The sequence below is a fragment of the Neoarius graeffei genome, chromosome 12 (assembly GCF_027579695.1).
Source record: "Neoarius graeffei isolate fNeoGra1 chromosome 12, fNeoGra1.pri, whole genome shotgun sequence".
In the NCBI taxonomy this organism is placed as follows: Eukaryota; Metazoa; Chordata; class Actinopteri; order Siluriformes; family Ariidae; genus Neoarius; species Neoarius graeffei.
This window is the reverse complement of record NC_083580.1, coordinates 71,378,632-71,398,505: the sequence shown is the minus strand read 5'-3', so window position 1 is coordinate 71,398,505 and position 19,874 is coordinate 71,378,632. Positions and strand designations below refer to the sequence as shown.

The 19,874-nt window shown below is 41.8% G+C and overlaps 1 protein-coding gene across 2 annotated transcripts in view; it reads right to left on the bottom strand.

Annotated features, from left to right (window-relative positions):
- gria1b (glutamate receptor, ionotropic, AMPA 1b) overlaps positions 1-19,874 on the bottom strand; it is a 190,440-nt gene that overhangs the window by 72,513 nt on the left and 98,053 nt on the right. Inside the window, exons 8-11 of one of the 2 annotated variants that reach the window (XM_060936358.1) lie at positions 17,849-17,959; positions 10,394-10,600; positions 2,085-2,364; positions 1,901-1,991 (exon numbers count right to left, since the gene is read on the bottom strand). In XM_060936358.1, coding sequence (XP_060792341.1) covers positions 1,901-1,991; positions 2,085-2,364; positions 10,394-10,600; positions 17,849-17,959 — 689 coding nt within the window. Of the gene's footprint in view, positions 1-1,900; positions 2,365-10,393; positions 10,601-17,848; positions 17,960-19,874 lie in introns of both variants that reach the window. The other variant, XM_060936357.1, reaches the window with a different exon arrangement.

Below are 19,874 nucleotides of genomic sequence, written 5' to 3'. Positions count from 1 at the left end.
ATGTGAGTGTGAATGGTTGTCTGTGTCTATGTGTCAGCCCTGTGATGACCTGGCGACTTGTCCAGGGTGTACCCCGCCTTTCGCCTGTAGTCAGCTGGGATAGGCTCCAGCTTGCCTGTGACCCTGTAGAACAGGATAAAGTGGCTAGAGATAATGAGATGAGATGAGTTTCTTGCTTTCTTAATGTGTTTGAGATGAAACTGTAAAGAGTAAATAATAAAAATACAGTAAATAGCCCTATTCCACACCACAACTGTAATAATCCATACATATTATATCAAAAACCGCTAGACGAAGTAAAGAGAAATGACATCCACCATTACTTTAAGACATGAGGTGTCCTTTAATTAATAAAAATAAAGAAAAAACACTGAATTAGAAGGTGTGTCCAAATTTTGACTGGTCCTGTAAATCAGAGGGGAACCATCAGGGCCTTCTAGGCCTTCAGAGAAGGCCCAAACATATCAGCATTTCAAATGTTATATTTAATTTCTTTCATAATTTCATTATAATTATTCTCTTCTAATTCTAATTTGGCCTTATTTTCTATCAAATGTGCTTCAGAAATGAAAGGGTTACTGTCCTGAAAACATTAAAATTGAGTTATCCAGTGAGATTGTTTTGTTTGTTGTCTCTAGGCTGAGAAGAGTTTAGAGCTGGCTCATTCATTGGTTAGGACTTCATTGCCGGGACAGAAGGCCATGGCAGTGTATGTTTATGTAGGAAGTGACAGATGAATTAACCAGTTAAATTTTGATTTATAGTGGGAGGGACCAAAAATGTATTGTCCTCAGCCTTCTCGAAGGCCACCGCGAGCTTAACCGCGAATCGGTACTGTCAGCGCAGCAGTGAAGTCACCTTCCAGCCGGTATAGCATTCATCAGTAGTGTTAGCGAATGCTAATAAAGCAGTAAAACCAGTGCCATCTATCGAGAGCGAGTAGCACAGGCTAACGACCGAGAAACTAAGATTTCTGTCTCCAAACTCTTCTTCCACACTGCACGTTCGCTACAGTATTTTTCACTCAGATTTAAGTATTCATTTCCCTCTGTAATTGACTTAGGTACTTTTAAAATCAACATCGACAGCTACACACAATGGAGTGACCTGGCAGCCTGCAGGTCCAAACCCCTGCAAAATCCTTTGTCCTGTTGCTTTTTTGGTGTCTGGCTAAGTTTTGGCTGAGCTCAAGTCCCAGCTCAAATAGTAACAGGTCACCACTGCTGTAGATATATATCCATGTGGTTTGCTACAAAAACCACCTTTTCATACATAATCTGCAGTTTTTAAGAGAAAAATGTGACCAACGTTACATTCTGGGTGTCTGTAGTAACCAACATCACATGACCACTTTTCAGCAACACGTATTTTCTTGTCCAACTCTTCTGACTGCTTAGTGTTTTGCACACAGAATATTCTAGATTCCCAGACTTGTTTAAGGGTTTGGTGGAATCTGGAGTTTAATTCAGTTTAAATACAAAAATATTTTTTTCTATATAGCCAGAAATTTTCAAAATATCAAAAAAAAAAAAAATCCTCAAAGCTCTCCCATCCCCAGATGCTTCTCACGCTCCAAATTTGGAATACTGTCTCCGCTGATGACTCATGAATCATTCATTACTTTCTCTCTTAACTGCTCCGGCTTCCCGATTTCCCCATATTACACTATCTGGCTTTTCAGTTTCACTTGCATTTGTATTATTGATGTTTCCCTTTTTGCTGAAATTGAAGTGGATTTCCTGATGGTTTGCGACTTTAAAATTATTGCCTTGACGCTATTGTGTTTCAGTGTTTCATATTCGGTAACTGTGTAATCTTTTATTTCTGATTGAGTTTGACTTCCTTCATTGCTTTTACAACCATCATTCCCATTTTAGTCAGAGAACATCATCGGACTTACCTGGGTGAAATATCGCAGCCCTGCTGCATGAAGGCACCCAGAGAGAACCACAGGCTGTTAAAGATGCCGAACTCGTTGGTGTGCTCAGGTGGTTTCTCCTGCTTGTCTTGCTGGCTGGGGCTCTGGCCATGCTGACCCTGCGATTGCGACTGTCCGGCTTCTGGAGACGGCGTCCGGTTCTGGCTCTGCTGATCGCCGCCGTCCTCCGAGTCGTCGCTGTGCCACTCGTACGGGCTGAAGCGGCTCACCAGGAACAACACCACGCTGACACCGATGTAGGCAAAGACGATACACATCCAGATCTCATAGGCCAGCGGGTCCAGGAAGGAGAAGACGCCTGGCTTGGATTTGGTCGGCTTCTTGATCATGATAGAGATCCCCAAGCTCATGAAGGGCTTGGAGAAGTCGATGACCTCCTCTCGGACTAGGGTGATGGTGAGAGGAGCCACAGCTACATCAGCTTTCTGTACAGCAAACACACAAGAGCATAAACTCCACATCAGTATATGACCTGACATCTTGGCTTTGCTTTGAAAACATCTGAGAAGACAACAACATTACTGCAATCTCATCATGAAAATTCATTCTGCCTGCACAAAAAAAAAACCCCACACAAACACAATATTTGAGCATGTCATGATCACAAATCATCAAATAATCTTAGTTCATGAGAATGGTATTATAGTACATTATTATACATACAGGACGCTTTTTCGATGGAATAAAAACGTGTTCTTTTCCCTTCTAGCAGGTTTCATTCATTTGGTTTGATAGCATGCAATATTGTTAGCATATCGCTTATTCTACATGTATTACGTCACTCTACCCAATGGAGAATGAGTGTTGAATATGGTTTACGATATTGCATGGTTGTCAAGACAACATGATGTCACACATCGGAGACGTAAAACGTCTGCGCTCACGAGTGAGCGACTGTGACAATTTGTAAACAAACATGGCTGCCAGGTTTGCTTCATTAAATATGGAAGCTTTTGAGAGAATTTTGGCTGCCAGATTACTCCGTTGTGTGGAGTTGTCGATACTGATTTTCCAACTAACTAAGTAAATTACACAGGGAAATTAATAGTTAAGTATGAGTGAAAAATACTGTGGTGAGTGTGCGTGAAAGAAGAGTCTGGAGAGAGAAATCTTAGCTTCTTGGTTGTTAGCCTTTGCTAGTAATTCTTGGTAGCACTAGCTTGACTGCGCTAGCATTGGCCTTCACTAACACTACTGCTCAATGCTACACCGGCTGGAAGGTAACTGGACTGTCGTGCTAACAGCACTGAGTCGCAGGTAAGCTAGCACTGGCCTTCGAGAATGTTGATATGCAGAGAGTGTGTACTGTATGTATTATAATAATAATAATAATAATAATAATAATAATAATAATATTGGCTGGCTTTTTTTCATGGTATATCAGACAGTGTTGTAGTCAAGTCACAAAACCTCGAGTCCGAGTCCAGTCTCAAGTCCCCAGTGTTCAAGTCCAAGTCATTAAAAAAAATTTCAAGTTGAGTCCAAGAACAAGATCCCAACCGCATCATTTGACGGTGGCTGTTTCAGCACCATTAACATCAGTTTGTTCCTGAACAGGTGAATGTGCTTCTCTTTGTCAGGGAGTGCGAAGTATTCTGTCAGAGATGGTTGGGAGACGAATGTAAGTGCAGAAGGTGTGTTTATTAATACAAGTGAAGATGGTAAACAATCCAGAACGGCAGGCAAAATCATAAAACGGTGAAACAGGCAATAGGTTGAGTGAGGCACAAACAAGCTATCATAGACTCGGCAGAATCAAAGATGAGAAACAGGAAATCAGGGATCAGGAACCCAAACAAGGAAATAAGGCTCGGTAATGTGTCAGCAACGCAACTCAATACTTCGCAAAGTAAGTGTGTGTTCACAGTTTTTATATAGGCATGCTGATTGCGCCTTAATCCTGTGCAGGTGTGAGTTTTTTACGGCGCACGCGCTGTCCAGAGCATGGCCGAGAGTCTATCTGATGCACGCGCCAAGGCATGCAGGTGTGACACTCTTGCACAAAATTAGTACAAAAATTAATGTAGATATAAATATCTTATTCCAAATTATTATCACGTTACAAAAAATAAAGAAAACATCCGAGTCCTTGTCTCCAATTTACGAGTCCGAATGCAGTTAATGCACGAGTCCGAGTCCCAGTCCGAGTCATCGGTGCTCAAGTCCAAGTCGAGTCACGAGTCCTTAAAATTAGGGCACGAGTCGGACTCGAGTACTACAAGCCTGATATCAGATATGTTCCACTCAGCTACTCGTCTTCGACTCGTTCAATATCATGCTAGCTGAATGATATTGAATCTGATATATCATGAAAAAAAACCCAGCCAATATTATTTAATTATTTAAGTTTAGACTCTTCCCTCCATATAAACACCTGACAAATAAACGACGCATTGCATTAAGAATGATGAAAGTGTGTTTGTGAGTGTTATGAGATCCTGTTCTCTCAGAGTGATACATGTTCCTCTTACAGTATAGCACTCCTGTCCAGGCTGAATAATGAGGCTAAATGATGTCTAAACGACTTCCTGTAGAAAATGGAAAATATGGAAAAATCCATACAGCGTTATTCATGACTGGGATTCAGCCTCACTCTATCATGACATATATATAAGAAATATTCAGCTCACTTCTCTTAAAGGCACTTTTTGTTCTCTTCAAGATGTGGGAGAACGACGGCTCTGATCAAGAAACTTTTGCGAAGGCTTTCTGTTTTAAACCCTTAAATCATTCCCATTTTTGTTTCTGTCACTCAGCCAGTCATTAACAAAGGGTTAACACCGCTGGGGAGCTTGTGGGACTAAAAACAGATGACTAGAACACAGAGTAATACGGCACGATGAGCAGATAAGGAAGCACGAATCTTTTCAAGACGTTAGTTTTCAAGCTCGGACATGGCCCACTTTGCGAGCACATTGTTATCCTTTTCACAAGGAATTTGTGTCAGTGCAAGGGAGAGAAGGAATGAAGAATTTCTCCCTCCAGGCAGCATGAAGGGGGACACTGAAGCATGAATGGACAGTATAGAATAGATGTGAGACAAATCCATGGAAAACGCTGCAAAATCTCGATGTCCGTTGTAGATTTTACATAAGACAGTACGTGTTGGATTGCTCTTGCACGACTATTTTAGTTCGAAAGAGTTTGCTCAGGTTTGCTTTCACTGGCAATCATAATGACTTCACCGAGTGCTAAAATGATTCTGGTTGAAATATTGAGATCGCGATTATTTCTAGGACTATTCAGTCAAATTTACCAAAGGGTTTGCATTCAAGCACAAACTTGAAATAAGTGCTTTTGGATTTTCTAACATGATCTATAAAGAATTCTATAGCTTCCTTTGAGAAATTAGCATATCGTATCCATTTTGTGTGTCTGCTGTAATGCATATGCAGTAATATTATATGGACACAAGTGTTTTACTGGGAAATACGCCACTCATTGTTCATACGAGCTCCATCCGGGACATGGAAAACCTAACCGTGGCAAATCTCTAGATGTCACTCGTGAGTAAATCGATGAATAGTTTTGATAAATTTGGGTACATTTTGTTTGTCGATATAATAAAAAGAAAATCACATGTTGGGTTGAAGATATGAAGTTTATCTTCTCGTGCTGAAAAACTCACATTTTTCATGCGAAATAGTTGTACATCACGGATCAAAGTGATATATTTAAATAAGATTGGCTGGCTTTTTTCATGGTATATCAGATATATTCCATTCAGCTAGCATGATATTGAACGAGTCGAAGAAGAGTAGCTGAATGGAACACATCTGCTTTACCATGAAAAAAAGCCAGCCATTATTATTATCATTCTTGTTACACATACACACTCTTCACATCAGCATTCTCAAAGGCCAACGCTAGCTTACCCACGACTTGGTGCTGTTAGCATGGCAGTCCAATTACCTTCCAGCTGGTGTAGCATTGAGCAGTAGTGTTAGCAAAGGCCAGTGCTAGCTTAGCTGCAACTCGGTGCTGTTAGTGCAGCAGTCCAGTTACCTTCCAGCCGGTGTAGTATTAGCAAAGGCCAATGCTAGCACAGTCAAGCTGATTATTATTATTATTATTATTATTATTATTATTATTATTATTATTATTATTATTTTCCCTGTGTAATTTACTTAGTTACTTTTAAAATCAACATCGACAGCTACACACAACGGAGTGACCTGGCAGCCAAAATTCTCTCAGTCTTCCACTTTTAACAAAGCAAACCTGGCGGCCATGTTTGTTTACAAATTGTCACAGTCGCTCGCTAGCACGGAAGTTTTACATCTCTGACGTGTGACGTCATGTTGTCTTGACAACCATACAATATTGTAAACCATATTCAACGCTCATTCTCTATTGGGTAGAGTGGCGTAATAAACGTAGGATAAGCGATATGCTAACAATATTGCATGCTATCAAACCAAATGAATGAAACCCGCTAGAAGGGAAAAGAACACATGCTTTATTCCATCGAAAAAATGTCCTGTATGTATAATAATTCCCGATATTTCAATCTGATGACGTCACTCCCAGTGTTTTCCTGCTGACTAGACACGCATTGTCAAAATGGTGAATCAGTTGAAAATTAAAATTCTTTTGATTAACTTGTGGGTTTTTTTTGTGAACGTGTCCGTATAATATAAAGAACTACACAGTGGTATGAAGATGTGAAGTTTATCAGCACTCGCAGATAAATTTCATATCTTCACACAGCCGTGTAATATCCTCTATCTAATACGTATACATTATAATTTACATGCACGATATACAAGGCACTGTCTATGCAAACACATTAATGAGCACCACAGTGTAATTCAGTGCAGCCCAGAATGACAATTGTGTATGTAAATTAATACAACCCACGGATGAGTATTAAATTTGAATAAACCCGTGACTGCCATTTGAAGACAAAATTAAACCCTTACTTCATTAAAGATGCTCAGAATTACAGCTTAACATTACTGTAGTAAAGTTTGTTTGTCTTTTTTCACAGTAAAGCTTCCCACCTACAAAGAGCATATGAAAGGACTTTCATTCATATTTACTTCAGAAACAAAACATACATCTACACACGTGTATTTACCATTCATATGACATTTTTGATTTTGTTGTGCCTTGTTTCCTTTAATCGACATTATACAATATTTGATGCACAAGTATGTGGATGTCTTAAGTTCTTGTTTTTTTCTTTAGTCTTTCATCAAGAACATTTAATGTACATATTGTTTCTCATGTTTATATGCATGTGATATTCTTTACATATATGTTTTTGTTTTTTTTTTGGAAATCGCCTACAACACGCCAATTTCTGATAAAATACAATTTATCAGATTGTACATCAAACTCGAATGGCACTCGGTGGAGTCCACACCTCCACCAGGCTACATAGTATCAACATCAAACTCAAAACACTTGAACCTCAGATAATACTAAAGCTGTCCACCAAATTTCATCCAAATCCGTTCACTATTTTTTGAGTTACGTTGGGAACAGACAAACAAATGGAAGCAAAAACATAACCTTCCTGCAACAAAGTTGGCAGCGGTAAAGAGTTCTCTCAAGGGATCTTAGTGAATTAGGTCTATTTTAATATTCGAAGCTTATATTTCTGTAAATGTGCATATGTTTCAGGTAAAAAAAAAATCACCTAGGTTGAAATTTTTTTTAATTTTTAAAAGTCCCATGGCATGAAATTTTCACTTTCTGAGGTTTTTTAACGTTAAAATGAGTTCCTCTGACCTTCTTAAGTCACCCCAGTGGCTAGAAATTTCATAATGTGTAAACCAAACTATGCCCAACATTTGAGAATGGCGCGTCAAAACGGCGCGTTGATAAACTCTTCCCTTTACTACGTCAGCAAGGGAGATGATCCCCATGCCCCCCCCTCTGGATTTCCACCCACTGTATGGATTGCCCCGCTCAGTTGTAGTGAGGAGACCATAGAGGACACAACAACATGGCATCACCTAAGCGAGCGAAACATGGAAATTGCGCTGCACATGGATGTGACAACACAGAAAAGAGTCTGTTTTTACTGCCGACGGGAGAGCCCCTGAAGACGCAGTGGCTTAATTTTATTTACTTCAATAATACGCCGTCGAGTCTACCTAAGACGGTGTATGTTTGTCGGAAGCATTTTCCTGAGGAATGTTTCCACAACTTGGGACAGTACAGGGCAGGTTTTGCACATCTACTGTCACTGAAGCCTGGGTCCGTACCAAGCATCCCTGCCGCATCAGCAACAAACACCGAACAAGTAAGTGTATAACTGGTCGTTTTGCCGTGTTTTAAAATCGGTGCGTTAGCCTAGCAATGGCTACATTAGCTGTGCAGCTAACCGCTTCCTGCAGTTAGCCAGGTAATCTGCGCTACAAAACTAAAGAGCATGCAGCATGCTCTGTTAAACTGAGTTTAGTCTGGAAATTGACCGTAACTTATGAGCTTATGTTTGACTATTGCTCCGCAATGCATGTCTTCTGTTGGATAAGTGCTATGTTGCTGTAGTTGCTGCTTCTATCCTCTTTGGTTATGGAGTGCGTGTTCAAGCCTAGGGTATTATACGTTCGTAAACTACCACTCCGAACACTCTCACTCTCTGTGTCACGTTGAGTTTACGAAAGGAGTCCGAGGGAGAACGGGGTTTTGTCTTAGCAGCGTGGCTACAGGCGCTGATAGCAGCGAGTATGTGTGTGCGCAGCTTGGTCAAGCCCCTCCCCCTCCCCCATGGCCCACCCCCACCCTCTACCCTTCCCCGCCTCCTGCTTCTCATTAGCAAAACGACGCACTGGGAAAAGCGCTGAAATGGGGCTTTCTCCCAGGAGGCTATATTTACGTGCCGAGGGTTCATTTCGAGAAAGGCTGCGGATATAACATCCGGAAGCCTCCACGAGCCCGTTTAAAGCATCAACAAACCACCATGCCATGGGACCTTTAACCTACGGTAATTCATAATTTCCAACCTAGGTAAAATTTTGGATGATCTAAGATTCTTAAAAGGGATTTTCCATCACTTCTTTTGTCTTTCTTTCATCCATCCACTTTCTCTCTGTCTACACCTACCGAGTATTTCCTCTTGTCTACCCGTTTACCTATTCCTATCTACTTAACGTTTTTTACATATCTTTTTTTGCATAATTGAAGCTAGATGGCCTTTCGATTTCATAAAATCGGTGAAATTTAATTCCCTCTGAAATGTGGTCATTGTGATATCTGTTTATTTCTGTAATATCTCACAAAATATCAGGCCATTCTGTGGCTGGGAAGTTATTTAATTTGAGGGGATTCCCAAGCAAATAATGTGCATGAAATCGCTCGCTTCGCACAGTCAAGCAGACAGAGGAAGTCCGTGTGTGTGCACGCATGTGCAGGTTTACCTTCTTCTTCCTCTTTTTCTTCTTCTTTTGGGTTTTACAGCAGCTGGCATCCACAGTGTTGCATTACTGCCATCTACAGGTTTACCTTTGACCATGCACTGACAGTTCCATCATTCTATTACTAAACGAATAGCTGATCACACTGAGGTGCTCGCTGAGCGCCGATATTTATTAGTTTGGTCCTGCGTTTCCTTTCCTTCGTATATAACATAATGTCTTTTCTTCTCACTTTCCGTTACTGTAGTCAGTCTTTCACGTTTCATTCGCACACTCACGTCCTCTATTTTTCTCTCCTATTTCAAATTTGTATCCCACAGTGCCTTGCGCAAACGGGGGAAGCCCACCATGTGATGCATGACGTAGTACAGTATATTGAATTGGGTCATGGCGAAGCAGTTAAAAATAGGGGAGAATTTAAGGCCATGTGGCCTTAAATTCATTAATTGTTCTATTTACAAAGGCTAATAAAATTGGAAGCCTGTGATTTGAATTCAGTAGCTTTTGGTTCACTAAACAAAAATAATTGGGTGTTGGGAAAATTCTTTTTATGACCTACACTTGAAAAACCTGAAAGGTAGTCTATCTTTAAAGGGGATTTTCCATCACTTCTTTTGTCCATCCACTTCCTCTCTGTCTACACCAACCTACTCCTTCCCCTTATCAGTCTACCTATTCCTATCTACCTAATTAACTTTTTTTTCATACTTAACTGGGATTTGAACTCTGAACTTTCTGATTCTTCACTCAACACCTTAACCACTTGTCTAGCAATGATCAGAATGGAAGGATTGCTATGTAGTTTGAATTTTTTATGAGTCCAGTCTTACGATGTCATCAAGTAGTTTCAAATACAAAGTCTTTCCAAACCCTAACCCTAAACATAACCTTAGATATACTAAGTCTCCCTAATACAAGTAGCAAATTATGAACTGGGTTAAAAATTCGAACCTTGGTTGAAAAATTCTAACCTGACCTACAATTCTGACCTGTAACATATCCAGTAAATGTTTAAATAAAATACTGCTCCTTATCAAAAGAACTTCATATTCAAGTAGCTCCAAGAACTTTTAGTTTTATGACCTACCCCATACACCAGCTCTCCAACCATCCCGTTCCACATTTTGGTATCAGGGTCTCGGGCTCCGTACTTGCCATCTGGTACGAGTTCCAGCTTGTAAGAGTAGCCCACATGCTTGGCGATCTCGGCGGCCAACTCCACGCAGTATCCCTCATACTTATCGTTCCCTACCAGCTGCTCGTGATTTTTCTTCAGCATCACGTACGGAGATTCCTGAGGATGAAGGATGCAGTGAATATAGATGTTCCCAACACATATCAGTCTGGCTACATGTCTTCTGACAAGGCAGCATCCTTAACACGTGATGAACCCGCTTTAAGGAGAAATAGATTTGTCAAAATGCTCACTGTGTAAAATCGAGTGGGATGGTCTGCTGCAAACAAGAATGTGTAATGTCCCTGAACGCCGAATAAGGCCAGCAAACTGTGCTCCTAATGAGCAGAATGGCATCCTTGGCGGCCCATGGATGGATTCCACTCATTATAAGGGCCATGCGAGGCTGGTTGCGAAACAACTCGGGGAGGATACTGCTCTATCATCCTGCTGCGTGTGCGCAAAACTGTTGGCCCCTGAGTCACTCATCCAGTTAAAGCTCTCTGTTGTCCCACAAGACGGATGAGCCTGACTGCTGGGGGTTTGTGAATAACAGCTGTGGACTGCCCTTAGAAAAAATACGGTCAGCTTATTATGAAAAAAAAAAAAGACAGCAGGGTTCTTCCTTTCCTCCCTTACGAAACAGCATGCTAGACAATTCTGTCTGGAGGCACTTATCATGTGGCGTGGACATTCAGCACTCAAAAAGTTGATATTGACCAGGGCCAGTTATTTTTGTACGGACTCAAAGCCATGGATGGTGGTTGTGTTGGATAAAGTTGAACTTGTGATCTTTTGTTAATAAGCAGCTGCACCACTCAACAGCATGTAGCTACTCTTACGGGGGGGAAAAATTCATTCAAGTACACTACACATTTATTTACAGTATAGGGGAGAGCGGGGTAAGATGAGCCAGGGGGTAAGATGAGCCACCCCCTGTTTCTAAGAAACAATAAACAAATGTGACCATGTGACCACATTCAAAGGGGGGCGGGACCATTTACTTACACTTGTGGAGAGGAGCACCACATGTCAAACTAGGTGAGGGACATATTTATAAAAATGTGTTTTTGTGCTTTCTAAGTCAATTCCATGTTTGTCCACAGTGAAGATGATTTAGAGAAGACAAAAGTAGAATAATATTTAGACACATTAGGGTTAAGTTACTGGCTTTCTAAGCTATGATATGAATCCTAATAAAAATAATTTTGATTAGCCTAATCCCCTTTATTAGCATTTTTCTACAAAATGGTGGCCATGGGGTAAGATGAGCCATTAGATGTGGGGCAAGTTGAGCCACTGGCTCAACTTACCCCATTGGTGGCTGAGCTTACCCAATATGGATGACACTTGAGTTTTCACATTTACTAGTCATATATGACAACAACATATATATATATATATATATATATATATATATATATATATATATATATATATATATATATGACATCAGATGAGGAAGACCAGTTGTTAGATGTGGGGGATTATGTTGTGGCAAAATACACGGGGAAGAAGAAAGTGCATTTCTTCATTGGCCAGATAATCAAATTGGATGTCTTCAAAATAGAGGCAAGATTTCTCAAAAGAAGCCGGTCATGCCATGGCTCTGCAAGAAAGCCAACCTTTGTCTTCAAAGAGAAAGATGAGGCTGTCCTGTCAAGACAGGATATTGTGAAAAAATTGCCCCGCCCCTTTACTGTTGGGGGGACAGCACGGAGGGAGAGGCAAATGGTGTTCCCTTGCCATTTGAACGCTTGGAACATTGAATAATGATGAAATGATTGAATGATTGATGGAATGATTGCTGCATGTTTTAGCAATGTTTTAACCTACTGAAAGAAATAAGATTTTTTTGGCACTGTTCTACTGTTTTAGTAATTTCTATAATATAGTATATCTCTCATTCCCTCTCTAACCATCCCTCTTTCTATCTATCTACGCATATCTCTCTCTCTATCCATCTATCTATCCCTCCCTATCCCATCTCGTTATATCACCTCTCTCTTCATCTCCCCTTCTCTATGCAACGGCCCTATCCCCCACTTGATTGACTTGACTTGATTCATTGATTGCATTTCTAATAATAAAAGTTGTTTACTTTGTTAACCTAACATGTTTTGTGTTGACTCAATTTACCCCACACAGTGGCTCATCTTACCCCGTGCATGGGGTAAGTTGAGCCACTTGACATTTTTTTTTCAAGAGGTAATATCACTCTAACCATAAGAGCTTATCAATTATGTTTTGCTCAGATAGTAACAGTACACTTTGAAATTTGGGATGGTGTGTAGACTGGAAGCAAAAATGGCTTTAACATGTAGTTATGATGAAAAATGTAAAAAGTGGCTCATCTTACCCCACTCTCCCCTACTAAGTGACGAGAATATTCATTTTTGATATACAAGCACTTCCAAGTAGAATTGGAGATAAGTATATTAGTTTGCAAGTTGACTAGTTTTAAATTTAATCGCAATAATATGGTTATTGGGTGGCACGGTGGTGCAGTGGTTTGCACTGTCGCCTCACAGCAAGAAGGTCCTGGGTTCAAGCCCAGCGGATGACAAGGGCCTTTCTGTGTGGAGTTTGCATGTTCTCCCCGTAGGTTTCCTCTGGGTGCTCCGGTTTCCCCCACAGTCCAAAGGCATGCAGGTTAGGCTAATTGGGGGCTCTAAATTGACTGTAGGTGTGAACGGTTGTTTGTGCCTATGTGTCGGCCCTGCAATGACCTGGCGACTTGTCCAGGGTGTACCCTGCCTCTCACCCATAGTCAGCTGGGATAGGCTCCAGCTTGCCTGCGACCCTGTAGAACAGGATAAGCGGCGATGGATGGATGGATAATATGGTTATTAGGGCCTGAGCACTGGAGGTGCAAGGCCCTATTGTTTTCTTAAGGATTCTTCTTATTATTTTTCTTATCGTTATTATAAAGGCCCTATTGTTTTCCTAAGGATTCTTATATTCATCTCATCTCATCTCATTATCTCTAGCCGCTTTATCCTGTTCTACAGGGTCGCAGGCAAGCTGGAGCCTATCCCAGCTGACTACGGACGAAAGGCGGGGTACACCCTGGACAAGTCACCAGGTCATCACAGGGCTGACACATAGACACAGACAACCATTCACACCTACGGCCAATTTAGAGTCACCAGTTAACCTAACCTGCATGTCTTTGGACTGTGGAGGAAACTGGAGCACCCGGAGGAAACCCACGCGGACACGGGGAGAACATGCAAACTCCGCACAGAAAGGCCCTCGCCAGCCACGGGGCTCGAACCTGGACCTTCTTGCTGTGAGGTAACAGCGCTAACCACTACACCACCGTGCCGCCCGTTTCTTATATTATTATAATTATTATTCTTTTTCTTCAAGACTTGGCCATTTTTGAGGTGGTTCCCACTGGGCGAAAACTCATGAAATTTGCTACACACATCAGTCTTGGCCTCTACTCAGATACCCCTTTTCCACCAAATCAGTTCCAGGGCTGGTTCGGGGCCAGTGCTGGTCCTGGTTCACAACTCGTTCAACCTGCAAGCCAGCTGAGAACTAGTTTGCTTTTCCATAGCTTGCGGTGCTAAGGGAAGCCACATCATTACGTCGCTGTATACGTCAGTTACGTCATTGTATACGTCAGTTACGTCACTGTATACGTCAGTTACGTCGCTACGTTTGCATAAATCTTGGCGCGAATATCAAAGCAAAAACAACACGGAAGAAGCAGCAGCAGCAACAACAACAACAATAATAATAATGGATGACTTCGCGTTTGTACAGCTGCTGCTTCTCGTCGCTTAAAAATGGCGATCTTTCGCGGTCTTATTATTGTTGTTGGTCTTAACAACTCCACCCCCCCGCTGACGTAAGCGGTTCTTTCCTCTGGCCCAGCAGAGAGTTGGTGCTAGCCTGGAACCGGTTTTTCTGGCCCCAGAGCCAGTTCTTTGTCAGTGGAAACACAAAACCCGGTTCCAAACTAAGCACTGGCCCCGAACCAGCCCTGGAACTGCTTTGGTGGAGAAGGGGCAAGAGATAGAGGCTTGACCCCGGGTGTGTCCGGGGGACTCCATAGCACCCCCACATGTCACTGAGACTTTTGCCCGGTATATAGTTTCACGTAACCGTGTCAAATTTGGTAGATGTGTGGGGTGCCCCAAGAGGAACAAAAGTGTAATGTACATTGTATTAGCCATACCCCAGGAGGTCTGGAAGGATTTAAGTATTGGGGCAAGTGGAGTTACCCCTTAATCACCATTGCTCCCGGGTCTGCTCTGACCCGGAGTGGTAGCACCTACCTGGGTTCCAGCTATGGGTTAAATAGTACGTCACCAATAAAGTGCTGGCAGCAGGGCGCTTTTCGGTGCATTGTGGCAGATGGACCCAACAGGGTCAATGGCAGACCACCAGATGACATGCAGAAGAGCCACTCAAATGGCCAACAAATGGCATCACTCAGCAAGTCAGTTGTCACTGTGGGGCAACTTTCATACCCGTCAGGTCTGTGGCACTTTTTGTGCACCACTTGGCATCAGGTCTGGAGGTCCAGAGACACAGCACGATGGGGGCATGACACCGTTTGCCTTAGCTTACTGTGCCAAGCGCTTCATTAGGAGAGGAGAACGGGAAAGCCCTGTGGCGAATGACGACGATTAGCCATACTCAACAGGAAGTGAGTTATTTTTGGTTTTGTGCGTTTTGACACGTGTTACATTTTGACGTTCTCCTCCTAGGCAGTTTGTTGGATTCATGGCAGATTTGGTATACATGATGTCAAAATGTTGCTGATTTTGAATTACAAATGGATTTGCGATACCTTGCAAGATGTTGAAAAGGCGAAGCAATAAATTTATGTTAAGCCATGTAAACAGGAAATGTGTACCTAAAAACTCATCACTGGTGGTGCACACATCAGATACCTAGGCTTCTGTCGCACATCTCTGATGCGTGTGCATTGTATGATGACTATGTGTGACGGGTCACGGAACCGGAGGTGCTCGGGCCCTTAATCGCCACTTGCAGCTCTACTGAAACTTATTACTGAGCTTATAATACATAGGGCCAAATTACTAAATTCTGATTGGTCAATCAAGGAGGGTTTTTTTTCCTTAACACGGGGCCGTATTTCTGAAATGCTATTGGCTAGTTTGTTGCTTGGTTACGGTTACAAAAATTAACAAATTTTGTCAACAAAATGGCTGACTCTGCTGACTCAGCAATGCCGCATTTCACTATATTTGATGAAGAAATTATAAACCAATTGAAAGCTGCAAGCGGAAATGAAAATACCAAAAAAAGTACGAATTTTTGGCTTTCCGCATTTAAGAAATGGGCCGCAGAAAGACAAATAAACGACTCTCTATTGGCATATGAATGCTGTGAGTTAGACAAGGTGCTATCGCAGTTTTATGCAGAAGTGAGGAAAGAAAATGGGGAAAACCACTTTCAAAATCCTCGTGTCGTGTCGCCGTGTCGTGATGAAAGACGCTTTAGAAACTGACTCAAACGTGCAAGATAGTCTTGCGCCCTGGGTGGTTCAGAAAACGTGAATGACAAATGGTGTGAACTTGAATGGCTTCTGAAATATGAATTTGGCCCTACTGTATATATTATAAACAAGTAATTGTATGGTTCCTTGTAAAATTAAGGATCAATTTCACTCGTGATTTCAAAGCGACTCGGGCAATTTTCAAAACTTCGAAATCACTCGTGAAATTAATCCTTAATTTTACTCGGCCCCATACAATTACCTATACAAATTGAATATTCAGATACACAATAAATTATTTATCAGGCTTTTAGGTGACTAAGTTTAATCTAATATAAATTATGCTCAAGAATTTTTAGCATGAATTGTATTTGTAGAAGAGAGTTTAAAAAAGCTCCCTTTATGCAAACGTATATTACCCATATTTCATTGTCTTCTAATGTGCCATACACCGAATACTGAATTTGTCCTGTACATTAATTATTAGGGGTGGCACGGTGGTGTAGTGGTTAGCGCTGTCGCCTCACAGCAAGAAGGTCTGGGTTCGAGCCCCGTGGCCGGCGAGGGCCTTTCTGTGTGGAGTTTGCATGTTCTCCCCGTGTCCGCGTGGGTTTCCTCCGGGTGCTCCAGTTTCCCCCACAGTCCAAAGACATGCAGGTTAGGTTAACTGGTGACTCTAAATTGACCGTAGGTGTGAATGTGAGTGTGAATGGTTGTCTGTGTCTATGTGTCAGCCCTGTGATGACCGGGTGACTTGTCCAGGGTGTACCCCGCCTTTCGCCCGTAGTCAGCTGGGATAGGCTCCAGCTTGCTTGCGACCCTGTAGAACAGGATAAAGCGGCTAGAGATAATGAGGTGAGATGAGACATTAATTATTACGTGTTGCAACTTGACTCATGAAAGTAACCAGTAACTGATTCTCTGATTCTCATGCCCCGTTCTGTGTAAACTCGAGAGTTGACTGTGATTGAGAATCCCAAGAGATCATCAGGTTCTGAAATACTCAGTCCTGACATTAACGTCTCGGATCCCCATTCTGATATTTAATGTGAAGTGAACATAAACTGACGCTCTTGACCTGTATCTGCATGATTTTATGCATTGTGCTGTTGTATGTAGCATGTTTGGTTGAATAGTTTTATTAATTGCACAAACAGACAAGTGTATAGGTATTCTTAATAAAGCGGTCAGTGAGTGTATATTTGCTGCATCGAAACTACTTAGATTATCCACAGTAAGTTGCTTATTAGGTTTTTTAAAACTGGTTTGTAAATGAACTTCTCAATGTTCACTGGCAGTGGACTGGCGAAAAAAAAAAGCCTTAAGCAAAGCCATTGTCTCTCATGCCAAGTCCAGGACTTGAGGGAGACCAGGCAAATGTTGTCTCCTATCATGATTCCAACCTGCAGACTACAACGCGATTGGCAGAAATACCAACTTTCCTTTTGCCTCTCTTTCATACACACAGGCAAGCTCCAGACAGGCAATGCAATCTCTTCTACTAACAAACATTGTCAACTAATAAGTCCCTCAGAGGAGAGCTGTACCCTTCAAACGGAGTCAAATCAGAGCAGTAAGTCGACAAATACTGAAAGCTTTGCTTCACTGATGAGACACATCAACAACGAAAGGCTCTGGCATCAAAGGAAAGTAAATAGAAGGTAACAGGACAGACATCACTGCCATACAGTAAAATAAAATCTAGACCTGCTGTCGAAAATAAGAGGCAGGAGCCCTGAGACATGTTAATAGCAAGGAACGCCACCTGTAATTTGATGGAAAGACAAAACTCTGGCTGTGAAAGTTAGAGTCTGTCTATATTAAGCTCTCATATGGTACATTGTGTCTAAATCAGAAATAATGAATCCGAAAAGAGTCACTAGACTTACAAGAATTGTGGTGACTATGTACGTCCTGTTGTGCACGTCCAATGTCTCATTGAGTGTGTGGGTATAAGTCGCCGTGCTCACGTACTTCTCATTTTCGTTCCAGTAGCCCACCTGCAGTCAGAAGAAAGGAATAGCGCAGGACCTTGGGTGCAGATATTTTTAGGATGATAAATATTCATATTAGAGACTCATGAAGAACGGAAAGTACTTAGAAAAGCATGCACACCCTTTTCACCCCTCCAGCGACTAACGCTTCCCTCTCGCTGTGTTTCTGAGATAAGGTGAAGGCTCTAGCTACGGCTAATTGCATGCACTAGCAAACTTTGAAACGGCAGCTGAAGGAAGTACATAAATATTCGCACAGCTACAAGTACGATTACAATTGTGAGCCTAGAGCACAGTGAGTCAAAGAATAAAACACAAAATCAAAAATATATACAAGCCTGATGATCCAAAAATGTTGGGACCTTGTGGGGAAAAAAAATAAAAACAGAAAACAATGATTTGTAAATCCTTTTCGATCCATATTCAATTGAATACAATGCAAAGTTAAGATAATGTTCAAACTGAAAAACTTTTTTTTTTTTGATAAATATACACTCATTCAGAATTTGATGCCTGCAACACGCTCCAAACAAGAGTGCTCTGAGAGCACAATATCCCCCGCTGGCAACTATGCCATAACTCTGGTAAAATGTGACTGAATTGAACGAAATTGCAATATGCGTATTACCGACATATAACAAAGAATCCTGCCAAGTTTCGTGAAATTCCTCCAAAAATTGTGAGTTGATTTCAGAAGGTGAGTACCCTTCCTGGGATGGACAGATGGACGGACGGACAGACATTGCCACAACTTCGGGCCGCTCGGCCAATGGGGGATAAAAACGTTTTGCCAAATTACATGAAATTCCTCCAAAAACTGTGAGGGAAGTTGATTTCAGAAAGCAAGCACACCTTGATGAAACTGCCAAAGTACAAGTTTGTTAATAATCAAGGGCATAACTTGTGTTATGCCCAAATTAAACAAAATTTCAATATGCGTATAAGTGTCATATAACAAAGCTTTTTGCCAAGTTTGGTGAAATTCCTCCACAAATTGTGAGAGGAGTTGATTTCAGAAGGAAAACACACTCATGAAAATGGCAAATTATAATTTTGTTAATCAAGGGCTGTAACTCTGGTAAAATGTGACTGAATTTAGTCAAGCCTTTTGTTAATGGTGTTTATGAGGTAAAGGAGTAGATCTGGAGGGTCCTCAGACATAGAGTGTTTTGGTAAACTGGGATGTATGGATGCTGTCAGTCCCCACTCGCTTGCTCACTCGAGTTTGTTGACGGTGTAGTGGCTGGCTGCTTTATGTCCCGGGGCTCCCTCATGCCTGTGTTACCTTCTGGCTCTCTCCTTTTAGTTATGCTGTCATAGTTAGTTGCCGGAGTCCCTGCTTGTACTCGGTGCAATATGTATACTGCTCCTACTTATTCAGGTGACATTGGGTATACCTAACAACCTGTGTTTTCTTTCCCTCCCCCCCACCCCAAATCTGTCCCTCTGAGTTACATGGAGTCAACAGGAAATCTTTTGGTGGAGAGGGTGGAGACCTCGACTGGCTATCGTAGCCTGCAGGGAATCGGCTGTCAGACATTCTGTCGCATGTCCCAGACCCGGTGAAATGTAACTGAATTGTCTTGGCCAGCCCTAAGGGTCCCATCTGCATCTCATCATTGCTGAGGAGTGTGCTCCCATCACCCAATCAAGCATCCAGCCAGAGCAGAGTCATGATATTTTTTACCATATTAACATGCCATTGTTGTGTGTTATGCCTGATGTAAAGACTCTCGTCTCTGCGAGCCTACCACACAGATTTAATACTTGTCATTTTTAGGGCATACCTAACAACCTGTGTTTTCTTTCTCTCTCTCTTCCCCCCCCCATCTGTCCCTCTGAGTTACATGTTGATCCTGGGATTGAGATGCTGGCCTCTTCTGCCCCTCGGACCTGCTTGATCCATCCTGGTGCCCTGTGT